The sequence below is a fragment of the Capricornis sumatraensis genome, chromosome 20 (genome assembly GCF_032405125.1).
Source record: "Capricornis sumatraensis isolate serow.1 chromosome 20, serow.2, whole genome shotgun sequence".
Taxonomy (NCBI): Eukaryota; Metazoa; Chordata; class Mammalia; order Artiodactyla; family Bovidae; genus Capricornis; species Capricornis sumatraensis.
The window spans coordinates 60223507-60245954 of record NC_091088.1 but is presented as its reverse complement, the minus strand read 5'-3'; the positions used below and the strand labels follow the sequence as shown (position 1 = coordinate 60245954).

The following is a 22448-nucleotide window of genomic DNA, read 5'->3' as shown; positions in this document are numbered from 1 at the left end:
ACACCCTCCTCCCCTCCCCCACCCTCGCCAACCCTCCTGCTGGTCTCCGTTTCTGCCTCTTCCCTAGTCCTCTCTTCTCCATGTCTCCTTTGTCCTGCCCCCCTCCCCTCTCCATCCTCCTCTGCTTTTCTCCCTCCTCCTGCCAGGCTCTCCCCACATCCTGGTGTCCTCCCTCCCCCAGCTCTATCCCCTTCCTTCTCCTGTCTCGACCTGACCCTGTCTACACTCTCTCACCCCAACTTTCCTCTCCGAGGGAGAATCCCATGGCCACCACCATCCGCCACGGGACCTCAGAGATCACACTGTCGGCTCCCCCTCGGATCCAGAGAGGCCAGCTGCCAAGATGGGGCCCCTGGGTACCCCAGGAGGTGGCCGGGGACAGGATGGGGTGGCCCTCTTGGCCTCAGCCCTGTTATCTTTGGGATCGAAGCGTGCCCTCCCGCCCCCACCGTGGAGGGTCACGGGCAGGGGCCGGCAGGCTCAGGGCTCGGGGGCCCTCCCCCAGCAATCCCTGAGCAGGTCCATGTGGAATAAGGCTGCCCCGGTGAGGAGGCGCGCGGCGAACACGTGGCGGCAGGGCAGGCGGCGCGCCGCGTGGATGGAGCAGGAGCAGCGCGTCAGCGCTCCGTCCAGGAAGAAGTCCGAGGTGCCGTCCTGCAGGGCGAAGCCAGCCCCGGTCCAGTGGAAACCGCGGGTCCCGTGCTGCCGGGCGAAAGCCAGCTCTTCGGCCACCAGCTCCGCCAGTTCTGGCCCGCAGGCTGCTCGGAACTTGGCCAGCGGCTCCCAGTCCACCTCCTCGTCCCCTGAGGGGCAGCACGGCCTCTTTGGTTCCCTTGGGCCTTCTCCTCCACTTCCTTCCTGCGAGCTCCCCCCGGGGGCCGGGTACCTCCTCCTTCTCGCTGCCCGCTCTGGGTCACCCTCCGACACGGTCCCCCCTGGGGCGCTGCGCGGGACTCCATCCCCCAGCCCTAGACAGCCCCCTCCTGGGTCCCCACACTCCCTGCCCTGCCCACCTCTGCTCTTGGGGCTGCCAGCCTGGGCACCCCCTCCGTCTCCATTCTCCAGGCCTGCCCCCCTTGGGTCCCCCAGCTGGATCAGAACTATATCCTCCAGGCCCCTTCTTCTTTTGACACCCAACCTCGCTCCTCCTTCTCTAGTCTCTGGCCCCCTCTGCCTCCCATCTCCCCACTGGGGCCCCCTGGGGTCTCCATTCTCGGGGACCAGTTCCAGGGCCTTCTCCACAGGGACCCCCCTCCAGTTTCTGACCTCCAGCCCCCTCTCCTTCTCGGCTTCCAAATGCAGCCCCTTCCAGTCCCTGGTTTTCAGGCCACTTACCTGCTCATCGTGCAACTTGGGCCCCCTCCAGGAGCTCCCATCATGACTCCTGGCCCTCTCGCAATCAAACTGGGTCCCCCTCCCGTCTGCTGTCTCCAGCACCCTAACCCTTCGATCCTCCAGCTGCGCCAGCCTCCAGGTATACCCTTCCAGTCCTCTCAACCGCTGGTCCTCCACCTGTGCCCCCCTCCAGATATAACCTTCCAGCCCCCAATCTTTGTCACCCTCCAACGGGCCCCCCCTCCAGTCTCGGATCTCGGGAGCTTTCAAGCGCTCCTTCTCCAACTGGGACCCTCTCCAGACACTCCCCTCTAGCCCTCTCACCTGGTTTTCCAACTGGACTCCTCTCCAGTCTCGGATTTGCAACCCTCTCCCCTTCTCACTTTCCACCTGAGCCCCTCCCCGGTCTCTGGTCTCCAGCCCTCGGGCCCACTCCTTCTCCACCTGGGCTTCTCTCCAAAAACTCCCCTCCTTCCGTGCCCCTCCCCAGTCTCCGGTTTCTAGGCCCTTCAACCTCTGGTTCTCCACCTGGGCTCCCCTCCCTGGCTCCCCCTCCAGCCAAGGGCCCGCGTCGTCGGAAACGTCGGGCGCCGCCTCCCCAGCCGCATCGGCCCACTGCATGGCCACCAGATCGCGCAGGCACTGCGCTACGCTGCGCGAGGGGCTCAGGCGGCGCAGTAAACGCCGGCGGTGGCCGCGCACCAAGGCGCACGCGTCCAGGTCGCGGGCCGCTTCGAAGGCGCGGAAGCGCACCCACATGTCCCGGCGTGGCGCCCAGTTGCGCTCAAAGTAATCGACGAAGGCGGCCGGGCCGTGGGCCCGCAGCTCGGCCAGGGCCTCGGCGTAGGCGGCGGGGGATGACGCGCCCGCCAGGCGACACAGGCGGGGCCACAGGCCCGGGTCCTCGCGGCCAGCGCCGCCCAGCTCCTGCGCCTTGCTGAAGAGCGTCTCCAGGCCCTGCGCCCTGCAGATCTGGACGCGCGCGCCGGGCAGGAGCTGGCGCACGGCGGGCAGTTGCGCCGCCACCTCGGGCCCGGCAGTCAGGCAGCGCACGCGGCCCTTGACATCGGGCGCGCTCTGCAGCAACGAGGCCAGCGCGAAGCGCAGCAGGCTCGGCGTGCCCGGGCGCGCCACGCAGCAGGCGGCCTGACGCGCGCGGCCCGCGCCGTCCACGCACAGCACCGCCAGCAGATCCAGCGCGCCCTGCAGCCCTGGCAGCCGGTCCACCAGAAGCATGCGTGGAAAGCGCCGCAGCAGCGCCCGGGTGCGTGACGTCAGGAAGAACACGGTCTCCACCACTGCCTGGTCCTCCACGAACACCAGCTTCACCTGCGGGCGGGGGTGGAGGGGCAGGGAGAGCTGTCAAGAGGCGCAGGGGTCGTCGCCCTGCCCACGATTCCCCCCTCGGCGGGAACTGGGACTCCATTCATTCATTCATTGTTGCTGTTCTTGTTCAGTGGCCAAGTCGTGTCCCATTCTTTGCGACCCCATGGACTGTAGCACTCCAGGCTTCCCTGTCCTTCACTGTTTCCCGGAATTTGCTCTAATTCATGTCCATTGAGTCTGTGATGCTATCCAACCATTCATTCATTAGTGCGTGCGTTTATCCCTTTGACCAGCAGGAGGCAGTGCAGGGGAATGGTTTAAAACCCAACTCCAGATTGTCTGGGGGCTTCCCAGGTGGAGCCGTGGTAAAGAATCCGCCTGCCAGTGCAGGAAATGCAAGAGATGGGGGTTCGATCCCTGGATGGGGAAGAGCCCCTGGAGTAGGAAATGGCAAACCACTCCAGTATTCTTGCCTGGAAAATTCCATGGTCAGAGGAGCCTGGCGGGCTACAGTCCATGGGGCCACACAGAACGGGACACGATTGAGACACTGGGCTCGCAGGCCAGATTGCCTGGATTTGCAATGCTGGCATTATCATCTAAGAGCTGTGTGGGTTTTGCTAGACAGTGTCTCTGAATGTCAGTTCCCCCTACTAGAAACTGGGTATTCATTCTTTCCTACACTCAAAGGCAGTCTAGGGTAGTGGTTCTCAAAGTGTAAGTCTTGGACCAGCAGCATCAGCATCACCTATTGGGTCCTTGACAGAAATGCATATTCCCAGGCCCTCTGCAGCCCTGCTGAGTCAGAAGTTCATGGGGAGGGGCCCAGCAACCTGTCTTGACAAGCTCTCCCGGGGTTTCCAAGGCTTCCCTGGCGGCTCAGTGGTATAAGAATATGCCTGTAATGCAGGACACATGGGTTTGATCCCTGGGTTGGGAAGATCCCCTGGAGGAGGGCATGGCAACCCACTCCAGTATTCTTGCCTGGAGAATCGCATGGACAGAGGAGCCTGGTGGGCTATATAGTCCATGGGGTCACAAAGAGTCAGATACGACTGAAGCGACTGAGCAGGCATGCACGCATCTGGGGTTCCCATGCACGCTCAAGTCTGCGAGCCACTGGTCTAGAACTCAAGGGCATAAACCATGGAGCCAATTTGCCTGGCTCTGAGTCCCCACACTACCACTTTCTAACCTTGTGACTTGGGCTCTCTGTGCCTCAGCTTCCTCCTTAACCTCCTCGTTTCCCAATTCCCCCTTCTGGGAAATGAGTCAGTCCTTCATGCATGGATAGTCAGGTTTAGCATAGCGTCTGGAGCCAGATGGCCTGAGCTGAGACCCTGGAGCCCCCACTTCCTGGCTGTGTGTAGCTTCTGGCCACTTCCCTGACCTCTATCATTTGCAAAATGATGATGATGATGAGTGTGTGATTGGGCAGATGAAATGAATGGAAGTCTTTAGGACAACACAGGGCACAAATGGCTTTCCCTGGTGGCTCAGTGGTAAAGAATCCACCTGCCCATGCCGAAGATCCAGGTTCAGTCTCTGAGTCAGGAAGACCCACTGGAGAAGGAAATGGCAACTCACTCCAGTATTCTTCCCTGGGAAATCCCATGCACAGAGGAGGCTGGCCAGTAGTCCATGGGGTCGCAAAGAGTCGGACATGACTTAGTGACTGACCATGCACGCACGCAGCACTGACAAATAATATCACTGTTATTCAACAATACTCACTCAATAACCAGTAAGTGCTCTTGAAGTGTTTCTTATTATCATAACTATCGTCCATGCTTAAAGACCAGGTGCTCACAAAGGTCTTCTCTGAACACCCCCATCTAAGCCAACACCCATCTCTCTCCAGCCGCTTCTGGCCATGGCACTTACCCCCTGAAGTGTGTTACATTTCTATTTGCTGTTTCGCTTATTGCCTGTTTGCCCTCCCTAGGATGTCAGCATCACAAGGATACTGTTTCATTTCACTTTTGGAGCCCTTGGTGCTTTGAATGGCACCTGGCCTGAGCCACAGCTCAATACACCCCTAGTGAGTGAGTGAGTGAATGAATGCATGAGTGTGTAGCGATTGCCACTATCTCTGGAGTGGAAGTTCAGAGAATGCTGGTTTTGAATCCTAGTTTCGAATCCACCATCCACTTTATAGCTCAGTCCCCAGCACTCAAGACTGACTCTTAGCGCCTCTGTTTCTTCACCCCTCAGATGCAATTCATCCCCTAGGGACTTCCCTGAGCGCCCAGTGGCTAAGACTCCTCGCTCTCGATGCAGGGGGCACGGGTTCGATCCCTGGTCAGGGAGCTAGATCCCACGTGCTGCAACTAAGAGTTCACATGCTGCAACTAAGACCTGGTGCAAGCAAATAAATGTATTTTTAAAAATTCGACCCATCCCCAAATTCCAGCAGCAACCTTCAAAATAAGTCCAAGATCTGACCCCATCTCCGCAACCTATGGGCACTGGTCAGAACCAGCACCATTTCCCACCTGGATTATTGTAGCCACTTCCACTGGGCTCCCTGTTTCTCCCAGTCCCCCACAGAGCTGCCAGGGGGCATTTTCAAGATCAGATCACCCCCTCCTCTGCTTGAAAACCTTTCCCAGAAATTAACTTCAAGTCAGATCCAGAGTTCACCCCACAGCTATCTGGCTAGATGATCGGGCCCTTGGACCTCATCTCCTATCCCTCTCATCTGCCTTGGCCTCAGCCACTCTGGCCTCATTATTTTTGCATGAAAGTCACTTAATGGGGTAGGGAGATTAGTGGCAATGAGCTTAAGTCCCTTCTACCAGGCAGGCAGCTAGGCTGTTTCAGCCAGGCCCTGCAGAGCTGACCCATAGCCGAAGAATCAGGGTTGGAATATAATTTAAGCATAGATCTCTCCACAAACTATTCTGCCATAATCTGACCTCATCCCTCAAAACGGGTTAAAAAGCAATGCACAGTTCTCCACTTTCAAAGTAGAAGAAAAAAAACAAAAACAAACACCAAAATAATAACAACAACAACAAAATTCTATTTAAAAAAAAAGTCTGCTGCTGCTGCTGCTAAGTCACTTCAGTCATGTCCGACCCTGTGTGACTCCATAGACGGCAGCCCACCAGGCTCCCCCATCCCTGGGATTCTCCAGGCAAGGGTACTAAAGTGGGCTGCCATGCCCTTCTACAGGGTATCTTCCCAACCCAGGGATCCAACCCACATCTCTTATCTCTCCTACATTGGCAGGCAGGTCCTTTACCACTAGCACCACCTGGGAAGCCCTTAAGAATATTGGGAGGACACAAATGTTCAGCCCACTGAAAGCCTCACACTGAAAACAACTCAAACATCCACTAACAAGAGAATGCCTAAACACACTGTGCTATGTCCATATAGTGGCATGCTGCTGCTGGTGCTAAGTCGCTTCAGTCGTGGCCGACTCTGTGCGACCCCAGAGACGGCAGCCCACGAGGCTCCCCCGTCCCTGGGATTCTCCAGGCAAGAACACTGGAGTGGGTTGCCATTTCCTTCTCCGATGCATGAAAGTGAAAAGTGAAAGGGAAGTCGCTCAGTTGTGTCCGACTCAGCGACCCCATGGACTGCAGGCCACCAGGCTCCTCCGTCCTAGGAGAGTCCAAAAAGAACACAGAAATTGCCTTCCCCACCCTAAAATTATACATTCAGCATCTTAAGGAGTAGAAGCATTCGATACCTTTTATGGAAAAGCCTAGTCGGCTTACCTCTGAATCACTTACAGCACCACAATCACGTTTTTCAACCATCATTAATTTTTATACCTACGATTACCTTATGATTTAATTTATCTTAGCAGATGTTTCCATCTAGGACAGCTCTGTTCAATACAGCAGCAATTTACATTTAAATGAAGACTTAAAAAGATGTAAAAATTAACTTGCTCAGTCACACCGGTCATATTTCACTGCTCAACAGCCACGCAAGGTTAATGTCTACTCTGTGGGTTGGGGCTGATGGGACATTTCCATCAACACAGAAAGTCTTATTCGATGGAGCTGGTGTAGAAACCAATGTAAAGATAAAAGTTGTCAGATGCTAACTAGACTTACTGAGGCGATCATTTCACAATATATACAAATATCAAAACCATTATGGGGACTTCCCTGGTGGTCCAGGGGTTAAGAACCCACCTTGCAAGGCAGGGGATGTGGGTTCCGTCCCTGACTGGGGAACTAAGATTCCACATGTTGTGGAGCAACTAAGCCCAGTGCTGCAACTTCTGAGCCCGACATGCTCTGGAGTCTGGGCGCCACAACTAGAGAGTCATTGTTCCCAATGGAAGATCTTGCATTTGCCACAGCTAAGACCAGACACAGCCAAGTAAATAAATAAAAATAAGTAAATATTAAAAAAAAAAACCTTATGTTGTATACCTGAAACTAACAGAATGTTATATGTCAATTACATCTCAAAAAAAGAAAAAAAAAAAGGATAAATGACAAGGTCCTACTGTACAGCACGGGCTTCCTGGGTGGCTCAGACGGTAAAGAGTCCTCTTGCAATGCAGGAGACCTGGGTTAGAGCCCTGGGTTGGGAAGATCCCCTGGAGGAGGGCATGGCAACCCACTCCAGTATTCTTGTCTAGAGAATCCCCACGGACAGAGGAGCCTGGTGGGCTACAGTCCAGGGGCTCGCAAAGAGTCAGACACGACTGAGTGATTAAGCACAGCACTGTATCTCACAGGAAACTGTATTCAAAATCCTGTGACAAACCAGAGTGGAAATAATGGAAAAAGGAACGTATATGCAGGTACAACTGAATCACTTTGCTCTACAGCAGAAAGTAACAGAGCATTGCAAATCAACCATACTTCTGTTACAAAATAGAAATGAAAAGAAAATATTAATAGATACAATGGGTTAAAACACCCCAGAACAACCTTGCATGTTTCCATCGTATTAAGTAAGTTCTTATCTTTTTCTCCTTGTAAAAAGAATAAGAGAAAAACAAATAGAGCAAAGGGCTTCCCAGGTGGTACTACAGGTAAAGGACCCGCTTGCCCATGCTGGAGATGTGGGAGACGTCGGTTCGATACCGGGGTTGAGAGGATCCTCTGGAGGGGGGTACGGCAACCCACTCCAGTATTCTTGCCTGGAGAATCCCATGGATAGGGAAGCCTGGCGGGCTACCAGTCCACGGCGGGGCAAAGAGTCGGACATGACTGACGGGAAGCGACTTAACACACACGTGCAAAAGTGCTGGGAAGAACTATCTCCCCGGTTCTGTGGCATTAACTCTTTCAACCCCCACAAGAATCCTGAACAACAGGGCCTGTTATTACCATCCCATTTTTCACATGGGGAAACTGAGGCACAGAGCGGTTCAGTTGCTTGTCTGGGGTCACACAGGTAGTAAGCAGCAGAGCTGGGATTTGAACTCAGGCACTCTGGGCCCAGGGTCCATGCTTCTGACCACTAGACCCTTCACAAAAGTGATCGGGCCTGCCTCCCAGGCTTCCAGAGTGAGGTGCACAGTGGATGGTGGGGCATAAGCAGGAATGGAGCGGCCGGGGGAGAAGCTGCTTGGAGGATGCGAATGAGCGTGAGTACCATCTCAGACCCACAGATCGGCGGCCCTGGGATGCACCATCCATAGACCAGATTCCACATCAGGATGTGATGTGAATTTCGGAAACCATACCACTTAACACCCCCCACCCACACATCTTCCTATATTCAGGCACACAGCCTCCTTTTTCACATGTACAGAATAACAGAATAACATGCGGAAAGTGTCCAGACTGTCCCCACCCCCCAAAAAATGAAGGAATAAAAATAATAGCTAAATAGCTAAATCATATAGAGCTTCCAACTTTCTGGGCACTGTTCCTTACACACACACACAGACACACACACACACACCTACAAAAACAACAACCCTAAACCCTATGAAAGTGTTAGTCGCTCACTCATGTTCGACTCTTTGCAACCACATGGACTGTAGCCCGCCAGGCTCCTCGGTCCATGGGATTCTCCAGGCAAGAATACTGGAGTGGGCAGCCATTCCCTTCTCCAGGGGAATCTTCCTGATCCAGGGATCAAACCCAGGTCTCCCACATTGTAGGCAATTCTTTATGGTCTGAGCCACCAGACCCTAAACCAAGCCCCCAAACCCTATGAAGTAGTATCTTTGATTATCTTCATTCTACAGATGAACAAACCAAGGTCCAAAGAGGTTATGTATAACTTGTGTTCACAACTTACTGGATGTTCCCCAGCCAGAAAATGGTACAGCTAGAATGTATATCACGTTTTTAGTGTACGTCCACATAAAAGCAAATTTCTAGCTGTTACTATATCACCTCCGAAATGACTAGCCTGATGTAAAAAACAGGACACAGAGAAGATTCACTTTGGGAGCCAACAGGAGGCAGGAAGGCTGAGACTGAGCCGTGAGAGACCAGAGTAACCACAGACCAGGGGGTGCACAAGCCCCAGATTCAGACAGGGCTCTGGGACACCCTCAGTGAAAAGGCTCTATAACCCCATGCTTGTCTTTTTTACCCGCCAGCCAGCCAAGTGGTTGGAGTTTTCTCAGGGGGATTTGAGCAGCCCCAGAGGAAGAACAAAAGATGCTAACGTCTGGCAGGTCCCAGCATACAAAGCAAGATGCAGAGAAGTGGGTGTGATGTGCTGCCTTGCTGGGGGAGGGGTGAGGGGAAAGAAGATTAAAAATAAACACATGCAAATGTTATCTGTGCAGAGAGCTGTGCCATTCTGCACAGAAGCCACTAGCCACATGGGGCTACTGAAATTTCCGTTAGTGTAATTCAGTGAAGAATTCAAGGGACTTCCCTGGCAGACCAGTGGTTAAGACTGCACACCTCCACTCCAGCAGAGCATGGGTTTATTCCTTGGTGGGGGAACGAAGATCCTGCAAGTCACAACTTAAAAATCTGGCACAGCACAGCCAAATAAAATAAAATAATTCAGTTCCTCAGTCAGACTGGCCATATTTCCATATTTCAAGCACTCAATAGCCACATGAGCTAGCCTACTGAACAGCAAGACACAAATCATTTCTAGCATCACAGAAAGTTCTGCTGGACAGCACTGGGCTATAAAACAGAAAGATACAAATGACAGATAAGCCACTGAATACTCTAGCAGCCTCTGAGGAGGAGCCCCGAGGGACCGGATATGTCAAGCAGACTTGTCACTACATACCCTTCGTACCTTTTGAATCTAGGACCATGTGACCATCTTACATATTCAAAACACCAGTATTTAAAAAATTTTTTTTAAAAGGAAGAGCCCTTTCACTAGTCTGTGTCTTGGTTTTCTGAAACTTCTTCATTTCTTTCAAAAGTATTAAGGCAAGTCGATATATAATCCTGCAATCCCACTCCTGGGCATACATCCAAAGAAAACTCTTAATTTGAAGAGATACATGCACCCTTAAGTTCACAGCAGCACTATTCACAAAAGCCAAGACATGGAAGCAACCTAAATGTCCATGGACAGAAGATGAATTGGCAAAGAAGATATGTGTGTGTGTGTGTGTGTGTATGTAATGGGTTTCCCAGGTGGCACCAGTGGTAAAGAACCTGCCTGCCAATGCAGGAGATGTAATATACCCAGGTTCAATCCCTGGGTTGGGAAGATCCCCTGGAGGAGAGCACAGCAACCCACTCCAGTGCTCTTGCCTGGCGAATTCCATGGACAGAGGAGCCTGATGGGCTACAGTCCATAGAGTGGGAAAGAGTCAGACATGACAAAGTGACTTGGCGTACACACACACACACACACACACACACACACACACACACTGGAACACTACTCAGCCATGAAAAAGAAGGAAGTAACGCCATTTGTAGCATCATAGATGGACCTAGAGATTATCATCCTAAATGAAGTAAGCCAGACAGAGAAAGACAAATATCATATGATAATGCTTATGTGCGGAATCTGAAAAAAGTATACAAACGAACTTATTCACAAAACAGACATAAACTCAAAGACTTAGAAACAAAAAGATTTATGGTTACCAAAGGGCAAAGGCAGGGGGAGGGATAAACTAAGAGTTTGGGATGAACATATACACACTGTGCTGGGCTGTGCGTAGTCGCTCAGTCGTGTCTGACTCTGCGACACCATGGACTGTAGCCCACCAGGCTCCTCTGTCCATGGGGACGCTCCAGGTGAGAATACTGGAGTGGGCTGCCATGCTCTCCTCCAGGAACATATGCACATTACTATATATAACAGACAAGCACCAAAGTTGAGTATAGCACGGGGAACTAAACTCTACATTTTGTAATAACCTATAAGGAAAAGGAACAAATGTATATATATGCATAACAGAATCACTTTGCTGTATACTTGAAACACAACACTGTAAATCAACTATACTTCAATTGAAAAAATGAAGGTAGGGCAAGTCACAGACCCAGGACCAACCTCAGTTTAGGCTGGATTTCATGACAGCCGCCAAACTGGGAGCTAGAAGGACGATCCACTGACTTTGGAGTCTTTCCAATATGAACATGCTGCTTCTTGCAGGGGTGACCCTACGCAGAGTGCTTCCAGGGAAGAGCTGGAACTGACAAGGAGGGGCAGGAACCTCATTTTCAAACTGAGGAATATACAGAGTGGAAAAGAGCATGTCCTTGGATCCAGACTGTGTGGGTCTGAAGTCCAGCTCTGTTGCTAAGTAGCTGTGTGACTTCCAGCCAGTTTCTTGCCCTCTCTGTGCTTCAGCTTCCTTATTTGCAAAATGAAAATGAGAATGGTGGACTCCTTGCTTGTAGTGTGCTGGTGAGATTTTAAACAAATTACAATTTATAAAGCACTTAGGGTAGTGCCTGGAACATAGTAAGTGCCTGATAAACGTTAGTGAAATTATCAATATTACGTGTGGATAGAGGGCTGGGTGTGAAAGAGGGCTTGTTACTGGGCACGAGGTGGAGATGGGAAGAATGCCTGGACTTGATTCTAGAGTGGGTTTGTTACTGGGAAGGGTTAATTTTGGCTCCTTGCTGTTTCTGTGGCTTTAACCCTCGGGTTTTTTGGGTTTTTTTTTGCTGTTTTTGTTGTTATAATCATCCATGATGGCCTGCCTCAGAGAACCCTGCCCCCTCTGTCTGACCCTTAAGCTAAAGTGCCTTTGTTTAGCTCACAGGGAGATAATGTGACCCAACCCAGCTATGAATGATTGTAAAGAAAAATTAACACATTCCCCTGCCTGAGACTTGCTATTCTAGGAGGTATTTTCAAGAATTAAATGGTCTTTTTAACTTGTTTTCTCATCTCCCTCCATCTCCTATCCATAAAAGAACCTGGCATCCAGGCCCTGAGAATGTTACTGAGTCCAAGCTCACTCTGCTCGCTGCACAATAGGCCAATGAATCCGAGAGACGAGGTGAGGTGTTGAGGCAAGGAAGAGACTTCAATCGGGGAGCCGGCAGACCAAGAAGATGGCAGGCTAGCACCTCAAAATACGCATCTTATTGGGGTCTGGACGCCAGGCTGTTTTATAGATCAGAAACAAAGAGGCAATGAGGAACTCAAGCCAAAAGGCAGAACAGAGAGGAGATGCGATGGGGAAGTAGTGAAAGGGTCTTCAGTCTTGCAAAACATCTCCAAGGGAATGTCCAGCCTTCAGAAGGGGTGTGTTACTCTCTTTATTCACAGGTGGGCAAGGACAAACTCTCTCTCCAGGAGTTGAACAAAGGCATTTTAGTTTACAGTCAAGCAGAGGGGCAGGGTCCTCCAGGCAAGCCATTGAGTATGATTATAGTAATAAAAGCAAGTCAAAGAAACAGTGTCCAACACGGAGTCAGAATTGGCTTCCTCCCAGCAACAAGAAGATGGTTATTTGGAGACATTAGTCTGCCATCTTCTGGGTCAGCTGGCTTCCTGCATAAAGTCATATTCCTTCCTTCAACAGCTCGGCCCTTGGGTTTATTGGCTTCTCGTGCAGCGAGCAGAGTGAGCTTGGAGTTGGGAACAGGTTCACACCTCATCTTTATCCTGAGTTGGGACCTCTTCCATGCATGAAACCACAGCCAGGAGAAAGGAGAAACCAATTTTTTCTCCTCCCTCCTTCTCTTCCTCCCTCCCGTCCTTCCTTCTTTCCCTTCAAGTCCTCCCTGGCTCGGAAGTCAGGTCAAACCAGCAGAAAGATTCCTCACAGGGGAGCAGTATTCTCACCGTTCTCCCAGCACCTGGGTCTCCCCCCAGCCTCAGAGCCTCTGCAATGACTGTCCCCTCTGCCTGGAATCACTTCCTTTCAAAGACAAAATGACTGGGGGAGGGGGGTGTCCCCTCTCTTCAGTCTGTCTCCTCAGCTTCACCATCATGTCCTCATAGAGGCCTTCCCTAACCACTCACATTAAAATAGCACGCTCACAATGGTCCCTGTCCACACTCTTGCCCTATTCTCCTTTAGGATTCTTTCCCTACCCCCCCAACCCCCATTCATCCCATTATGTCATGGCGTACCCTACCTACTAAGATGTGATCTGGTTGACCGGGGTGTTTTTATTTTGTGAACACGCATCAAATTCCATACTTATCATTTGCACATTTTCTATTTGTGTAGTTCAGTTAAAAAACTTTTTTAAAATAGCACCGTCCATCACTCTGGATACTTTTCTACCTAGCCCCAACTCTGTTGACCTGATATCACATTTGGACACGCCTGTCTGTGGTTTCTCCCGCAACCACTGCAGGGTAGTAGTAGCCAGTCGCCACATGTGGCTATTTAAATTTCAATTCATGAAAACGAAGTAATATTTGAAAATTGGGTTCCTCAGTCCGACTGGCTACATGACAAGCACCCAGCAACCACATGTGGCTGTGGGGCTACCATAGTGGGCGGCGTGGGATCACAAGGCATTCCCATCCGGGCAGAAAGTTCTACTGCAGGGCGCGGTCCTGGAGGATGAGTTCTCTGAGGGACTGTGTGTGTCTTGCTGGCAGCTGCCTCTCACCCCCATCGCATGCCTCCATAAGTGCTGAATGAATGCGGAAAGGAATGAATGAAAGGCAAGAATGAACGAATGGGAGGATGGATGGACGAATGAATGAAAGACCCGTGAGACTTGCGCACGGCTCTCCCGCGTCCCCCCGCCTGCCTCTCGCGAGACCCTACCTTGGCCTCGGGGTCGGTGCGGAAGAGCGCTTCGAGCACGTGCAGGGCGTCCAGGACGCCGTGGTCTCGGCCCTTGCAGTAGGAGAGCAGGCGGCGCACGTCGGCTGGGGCCACGAACTGCTTGGAGATCTTGTTGGTGGTGCGCACAGGTAGGCAGGCGTTGGCCAGCAGGTGGCCCGGGCGGAAGTAGTAGGCGAACTCGAGCGGGCAGGCGGGGTGCGAGTGGGTCAGCTGGCACTCCGTCACCACGAGGCGGTCCCGCAGCGGACTCAGCTTGACAATGATGAAAGCCGGGCAGCCAGGCTGGGGGGGTCTGCGGAAGGAAGGATCACGGCCGCCAGTCACATCATCCCACTGCCCGCCCTCTTCTGCCTTCCCTCTCTCTCCTTTATTCTTAGTTTTTAACATTAAGAATTGTTTAAAGGTGGGGGAGGGATCCATTCATTATGAGTTCCGGATTAAAACATACACACTACTAACATAAAATAAACACACTACTATATATAAACTAGAGAACCAACAAGGACCTACTGTATAGTGCGGGGACCTATACTCAATACCCTGTCATAACCCACAATGGAAAAGAATCTAAAGAAAAGAACATATGTCTTAACCGAATTGCTTTGCTGCCCACCTGGAACTGACACAACATTGTATCAACTCTCTTTCAATAAAATTGTTTTGAAAAGAATTGTTTGGGGCATAGAGAAGAGTAGAGGGCCTTCAGACTATGCTGGCTGTGTGACCTTGGGCAGGTTGCTTCAGGTCTTTGGGCCTCAGTTTCCTCTTAAAAGGGAGGTAACAATCATACATTTCTCATAGGGTTGTTGCGAGGATTAAAAGAGTTGCTACCTGGAAAGTACTGGAAAATAGTGTCTGGAACATGGGGGAGGACTGTATGTTTGCTAGAATTATGTATCCACCACCCCCAGCTCTACTAAAAGTGAAGGCATGGTTTATCACACTTACCTTAATCAATTTGAAGAAATAAAGCGTCTCATATACCCCTGTATCCGCTTCTGACTTCGCAATAACAACATTGCAAGCTGAGGCCTTCTGTGAACTCTGTCCCAACTAAATCCCCTCCCTCATTCTGTCCCCAGAGGTAGCCACTCCCCAAAGGGGGTACTGAGCATTCCCACTTGTGTTTTTATGTATTCATAAGCAATGGAAATGATGTTACAACGTTTCAAAACTTTGTATACATGAAAAGGTGCTCAAACTGATTAGGTATCAAAGGAACACAAAACCTTACCATGAGATGTCTGTGTTATATATAGATGTAGACACAGATATGGTAGAATATTACTCAGCCATAAAAATAGAATAATGCCATTTGCAGCCATATGAATGTACTTAGACACTACCATACTAAGTGATGTTAAGTCAAAGACAAATATACGACACTGCTTATACATGGAACGGAAAAAAATGACACAAATAAACTTACTCACAAAACAGACTCAAAGACATATAAAACAAACTTATGGTTACCAAAGGGAGAAGGGGGTGGGATAAATTAGAAGTTTGGGATTAAAATATACACACTTCTATATATAAAATGGTCTTCCCTGTTGCTCAGTGGTAAAGAATCTGCCTGCAATGCAGGACACATGGGTTTGATCCCTGGCTCGGGAAGATCCCCTGGAGAAGGAAATGGCAACCCACTCCAGTATTCTTGCCTGGGAAATCCCATGGACAAGGGAGCCTGGTGGGCTATGGTCCACAGGGTCGCAGAGTCAGACACAACTGAAGCAACTTTGCACGCAAACATGCACACAAGGATAGTCACATCTTAGTTGAAGGAGGTGTGCAGATGTTATTGTACTGGGCAAACAGACTTTGCAAATATGATTAAATTCGGATTTGAGGTGAGGAGATGATACTAGGTTATCCAGACGGGCCCAGTGGAATCACAAGGGTCCTTAAATAAGGGGAAAAAGGAAAGAGGAGCATCAAAGTCAGAGAAAGACTGAAAGATGCTATGCTGTTGGCTTTGAAAATGGAGGAAGAGGCTGCAAACCAAGGAATGGGGGTGGGCTCTAGAAGCTGGAAAAGGCAACGAAACAGATTCTCCCCTGCAGCCTCCCGAAGAAGCACAACCCTGCAGACAACTTGCTTTAGCCCACCGAGACCCGTGTTGGACTTCTGACCTTCAGCAGTGTAAGATCACACATCTGTATGATGTGTGTGGTAAGCCATGATGTTTGTGGTGATTTGTTACAGCAGCAACTAGAAACTAATACAAGCATCACACTCTATATAACCTTTTGTAGCTTGCTTTTTCACTCCTTAGCTCTCCGAGACTTTCTGTTTCACTGTTTGCTGCCTAATATTCCACTCCACAACTATGCCAGCTGTTAGGTTGTCTCCAGTTCTCCCTTCTTACAGACAACACGTGAGCTAACACTCCCTTATACATCTCTATGTGCGAGCAAAAGCCTGTCTCAGACAGTAGTTTCCAAATTCCAGGGCATGGCCCATCACCTGGCATCAACTTAGGGAATGACATAGAGCACGGTGAAAAAGAGAATAAGGGAAAAGAAAATCAGAGTACAAAAAAAGAGAAAAAATCAGAGTATATATTTCTCTGATAATGTTTAAATGGACATCTGTTGTCCGAAAGGGGGACCGTGTTTCTCCATGGGGAGGTGAGATTGGCATTTTTGGTAGATTTCACATTTATAGAGCAGGGGTCAGCAAATTTACAGGTCCTGTTGCTATACCGTAGACACAGCCGTGGATGATATGTAACTGAATGGGTGTGTCTGTGTGTCTATAAAACTTTATTTACAAGGATGAGCTGCAGGTTGCATTTGGCCCCAGGGCTCCTAGTCTGCCAACCCTTCTAACATAGACCATCTGGGGTCTGGTAGAGTTAAGAAGGCTCCCGGGTGGTAAATGCCAGTAGCACACCCTGGCCCCTAAAGGTTCCCACATTTTTTCTAAACAGTCCTTGAGGAGGGTGATCCTTCTCAGGATCCAACAGAGAAACCTCCAGTCTAAATACTTGGAATTGTCTCTGTTAAATCAAAGACAATTCTTTTTTTCCCTCTGTGCACAAAGTAAAACCCAAGAGTTTAACAGATTTTAAAAATCCACAAAAAGCATTTGAGACCTTTTGCTTAAAGTAACAGAAAGAATGCAAATTTAGAAAAATCTTCAGTGTACAAATCATTCTAAATTAAAAAAAAAAATGTGAAGCCGCTCTGAGGGGCTTCCCTGGTGGGTCAGATGGTGAAGAATCTGCTTGCAGTGTGGGAGACCTGGGTTTGATCCCTGGGTTGCGAAAATCCTCTGGAGGAGGGCATGGCAACCCATTCCAGTATTCTTGCCTGGAGAATCCCCATGGACAGAGGAGTCTAGCGGGCTACAGTCCATGGGGTGGCAAAGAGTCAGACAGGACTGAGTGACTAAGCATAGCACAGTGGAGCCGCCAGGATGGTATCAGATGAAGCTCAAAAGAATTTCCAACATGCAGCCACTTCGGATCTAACCAAATGACAAGTTCATGGGGTTCTACCCAGTACATTTGTCTAGAAAACTTCATGGGCTTTCTCTCTGGTCTGACCTCTTTGGGCCTGGGTGTTTCGGCCCCTAGCACAAGCCCCAACTCCAGGGGAAGCCATGCGCCCAGAATGGACGTACCAGAGAATGGCATGTGCCCTCTGTGGGGTCCCAGTATGTCACACAATGGCCCACGGCAGCCTAATGCCCCTTCTCTCCGCCTAATTGGGGGAATATTACCATGAGCCCCTCTCACTGTCAGCTCCACATGGGCAGGAATTTTAGTCTGTTTTGTCTACTGCTGGATCCGCAACACCTAGAACAGCTCCAGCCCCTGGGAGGTGCTCAGTAAATACATGAGTGAATGACTACACGCCACTGTCTGAACCCCAGGTACACCACTTATTACTCATCCCACCAAAATCACCCACCACCAAGTCCTGCCTATCATGCCTTCTAAACTCTCCAAACCATTCATTCCCCACCCCCCCCATTTCCATTGCAACCAACCTACCATAAGTTCTTTCCCTCTTCATGTAACATCCTTCTCCCTTCTTTTCATCTAGATAACTCCTACTCGTCCTTCACAAGGCAGAGCCAGCACCACCTCCTCCAGGAAGCCCTCCCTGACCACTCCTGGGCAGATTCCATCACAATATTGGCGTGATGATTTGATTGATGCACATCTGCAATGAATACTCCCCACTGAAGTCACAGCACCTAAAACACACACACCCTGCATGTACTAGATGCTCAATACAACCCTCTTGATGAAACGAACAAATGCACGGTACCTAGGACCAAAATATCCTTAGGGTGTTAGCACATTGAACTCTCACATTAATGACCCATGATTGAAATAAAGATGAGAGGAAAAAGAGGGAGATAGGATGGTAATTAAAAGCCTGGGTTTTGTGGTCAAATTGTGTGGGTCTAAATTCTGGTTTTCCCTCTTAGCAGCTGTGTTATTTTGGGAAAGTCTTTTAACCTCTCTGTGCCTCAGTTTTCTCATCTGGAAATAGGAGCTAATAATAATACTGACCTTGCAGGGTCGTTGAGAGGATTCAGTGAGATGATTAAAATATATGGTGAGAAAGGGGGCTGACATCAAATAAATAGTTAATTAAAAAGTAGCTGCTGTTTTCAAACATCTGTTTTTCTTCTAAAAGTACCCTTCCTAGGACTTCCTGGTGGTCCAGCACTTTTGCTGTCCAGGGTGCAGGTTCCATCCCTGGTTGGGGAAGTAAGATCCTGCAAGTCTTGCCGTCAAAAAAACTACCGCTGCTGTGTTCTTCACTCCACTCACACGATTCTTGTGGATCTTTCAGGTTCTCAAGATCTGTGTTTTCAAAGGCCGGTGTGTGTTGGGAAAGGTTGGGAGTTCTGTTCTATAGAGGGGAGTGCTGTGAGAGCTGGGAAAAGTGGGGGAGACACACCAATGGCGATTTGGGGGTCACTGTGCAACCTCCTGGAAAGGATGGGCTAGAAAGACGGCCCTTCTGTGTGCTCCCTGGACCCTCAGCCCCAGCCGCCTTTCTGGCCTCTGGTTTCCCACTTCTAGTCCATCCCCTGTCAGGCCCCAGAGGGTCTTCCTACCCCTAGAGCTGACCCTACTCACAGCCCCGGGGAGCACCAGGATGAAGTCCCAGCTCTTGGACTCAGCCCTGCAGGTCTAGGCCTGACACCATTCCAGCCATGTCTCCTGGCCTTTCTCATGAACTCATTCCCCAGACTCTGTCCTTGTTCCCTGGACGGTGACACTGGAGAGGCCCTGCCTGAGCAGCTGGAGGGAATACAGGGGCTCAGAAGTGATGGGCCCCCACGTCCTCAGCCACCACATCCAGTTCATCAACCACATCCAGTCCCAGGCTCCGCATCCCGGGACCATCCCACTGTCCACCCAGTCATCAGGCCCAGCCCAAGGCACGGTCCTCGGCCCCTTGCTGGCCTGTCACTTCCTCCCATCCCTCCTGCCCCCTGGGTCCCTCTGAAATGTGTAGAGGGACAGTGCCTGCATGTAGTATGTGCCATGTGTTTGTTAAGTCACATACATACATAACACAAACATACAGAGAAAATACCACCTACTGGTCACCTCTTCCAGGAAGCCTCTGTCTTCCTCCTCTGTCCATGGGATTCTCCAGGCAAGAATATTGGAGTGGGTTGCCCTGCTCTCCTCCAGGGGATCTTCCTGACCCAGGGATTGAACCAGCGTCTCCTGTATCTCTTGCACTGCAGGTGGATTCTTTACCACTGAGCCAGCTGGGAAGCCCATTAATATATTACTTCTCCCATTTTCCCAGGGAGGTAACTGAGGCCCAGAAAGGGGATGTCACGAGCTCAGCGTCATGGGCTGATGAGCAGTGGAGCCATGGTGGGCCCCAGGCTGCCAGCTTCCTGCTCTGTGCACGTGACTCCTGTAACAGTTTTTATGTATTGAGCTGCCCCGTGTTCCAGGCACTGGAAAGCCGCCTTCCTGCTCACAACAGCCCTTTCCATAGATGAGAAAACTGAGGCTTGGAGATGTGAAGTTCGCCGCCCAAAGAGACCCACCCAGGAAGCGGTGGAGCCGGTCTCAAGCAGCCTACAGGCAGAGCCTGTGTTCTTAAGCGAACCCCTCTGTCCCTGGCTCCCCACCCAAGGATCTCCAACTCATACACGGACAGGGGCCAGACAGACAAAGGAAGTGGCAAAGGAGGAGGTGGCAGAGAGTGGTGGGGTCTGGGGCAAACCTGAGTGCTAAAGCCCCATCTGATTGGGGTGGCTGCCTGCCACACAGGAACAAGGTCTCAGCCGCCTCCTGAGTTGCAAGGGAAGCTGGAAGCCCAACATTGTATGGGGAATGTGCAGGGTTTAAAATTAGGGTAAGTTAAAATACCCCTGGCCACTTGGTTGTGTCTCCTAGCCCTCTTGGATTCCTCAAGCCCTCTGAAGTACTACAGTTAGAGGGAACTATTATCTGTGAGCTTGTTCATATCATGTCACTCTTCTGTCCCTTTTGAAAGCAGAAGGGCTGGGAATTTGTCTGTCTTGCTGACCCCCCTCCCCTCCCCTCCTCCCAAGTGAAACATCCCTAGCTCCTGGCAGGGGACCTGGCCCTGTATTTACTGAATGCATGGATTTTTTTTTGTTATTGCTGTTGCTATTTTTGTCCTGTGGCTTTCTCTGCAGCTAGCCTCTTCGTAGGTGTCCTAAATCTGGGCTCTCACCTGTTTTTCTGGCTGGCTGGTGTTTTTGGTGCCATGTCTCTGTTTTTGGAATTTTCTTTTTTAATGTCTCTTGGGTGTGTGTGTCTGTCTCGCACTGTGCCTCTCCACGGGTCTCTTATAAAATCTCTAAGTGGAGGCCACACTTTGCAAGTGGCTTTCCATCCCTCCAGCAAACTGCCTCTGTCTCAGGAAACTTCCCTCCTTGATCCTTTTAGTCTCTCTTCAAGGTTTAGCGGTTTCAGTTGCCATCTCTCCCCTCCCGGTCTCCCGGGTGCGGGCTCGCTGCTTCCCCCTCCCCCGGGACGCACACCACCCCCCCGTCAGCCCCCAGCCCGGCTCACGCACCCCACGGCGGGCCGGCTGGGCGCGCGCACGTCCTTGCACACCAGCCGCACGTAGCTGTACTTGAGTACGTCGATGAGCGTGTAGAGCGGGGGCGCGCTGGCCCAGCGGCAGCGCGCCAGGTGCATGGAGCTCTTGACGAAGAAGAGTGCCAGCCGCTGCTGGCACCACGCGTCGAAGAAGCGACTGAACTCGGCCCACGAGAAGAAGGCCCTCTCCCGCAGCTCCTGCTCCTCCTGCCCCGCCGCTGTGCCAGGTGGAGGCTCCATCCTGGGGCGCCTGGGTGGGAGGGGTGGGGAGGACACCTGGATATCAGATCCATCCTCTCCGAGGTCTCCAGTCTCCGCCTGCCTCTTCAGAGCTGACGCCTCTCTCCAGGTGGGGCCGGGGGCGGGGGCGGGGAGCGGGGTGTTCCCGTTAATCTCCAGCTCATCTTTGGCCTCCTCCTACGCCCAGCTATATTCCTGGGACAGTTGGAACCTGCCAGGCTGATCTTTTAACTCCAGTCTGGTCTCCTCCTCCATAGACATACGTGATCCCTAGTACAGTTGCGGTCCCTCTCTTAAAATATGACTCTTAAAACTCAGTCGTGGACCCCTTCCCGAATGTGTTCCCAACTTCCAGGTAGGATTTCCTCCCCTTCCGGATGTACCTTCTGCACTTGGCGGTAACCTCTAGAGCCTCCCTCCGGTCATCTAGAACGTCCTCTTTCATGTGCCCATACGCGGGCTGTAACGCACATCCAGCTGCGACCCGCCCCCGCCCTCGACCCTGCGGCCAGTCTAAAGATGCTCGATCTCCGGATGTGCTCCGCACCTCCAGGCATGGATCGCTCATCCCGTCTTATTCTTCATGCACCTGTGGCTTTCTCCTCCCCACATGTGTCTCAGATACTAGGCGACTGTTGCCCCTCTCCCAGATGGGGCCCCCAGGGGTTGCCACATGCAGCTGTGCCCCTACTTCCAAGAGATGCTCTCGTATCCAGACGTCCTCCCCACATCGAGTATGGCCCCTTCACGTACAGGTGTGTGCCCCATTCACTTATGGCCAATTCTCTAAAGTGTCACCAATATTCATCTGCGGTCGCCAGATGCAGCGCGCGGCCCAGCTGTGGCCCCCTCCTCCCACGTCCAGCTATTATCCTCCCCCAGATTCGCGTCCTCGCCCTAGACGTGGCCCGTCGTCGTTAGACGGGCTGCATCGCCCCAGATGCTCCCCCACGTCCAGCTGCGCCTCCCCCACTCTTGGAGCCACTCCCAGCCGGCTCCAGGCTCCACAACCCCTCCCAGCCCTGCCAGCCGCGGCACCTCCCATCCCGGCTGTCCCACCCAGCTGTGCCTCTCCCCTCCCCCAGATGTGCACCCTTCCCGCCCCTCCCCACTCACCTACCCGCCCCGGAGCGGCGTCCACCTCCCACAATGCCCCGCGCCGTGGCCCGGCCCGGCCCTTGCTCCCGGGATGCCCCGCGCGGCCTCCCGCCTCTCTTCCCGCCGTGCCTCGCGCGGCGACTCCCACCGAATCTCCGTTTTCCCGCTGGTCACTCCTCAATCCAGAGCAACAGAGGCTCGGGGCTGTTTCCCAGCGTGCTCTGCGGGAGGGCTCGCCCCACT

The 22448-nt window shown here is 51.6% G+C and overlaps 1 protein-coding gene across 1 annotated transcript; it reads right to left on the bottom strand.

Moving 5' to 3' along the window:
- Positions 1 to 319: 319 nt before the first annotated feature.
- On the bottom strand, positions 320 to 21675 carry ZSWIM9 (zinc finger SWIM-type containing 9). The gene is made up of 4 exons (XM_068993104.1): positions 21491 to 21675; positions 20842 to 21117; positions 13781 to 14093; positions 320 to 2664 (listed from the first exon to the last, which is right to left on the bottom strand). Exons 1-4 carry the CDS (start codon positions 21673 to 21675, stop codon positions 481 to 483), a joined length of 2958 nt encoding a protein of 985 aa, XP_068849205.1. The 3' UTR covers positions 320 to 480.
- Between the last annotated feature and the right edge of the window lie 773 nt (positions 21676 to 22448).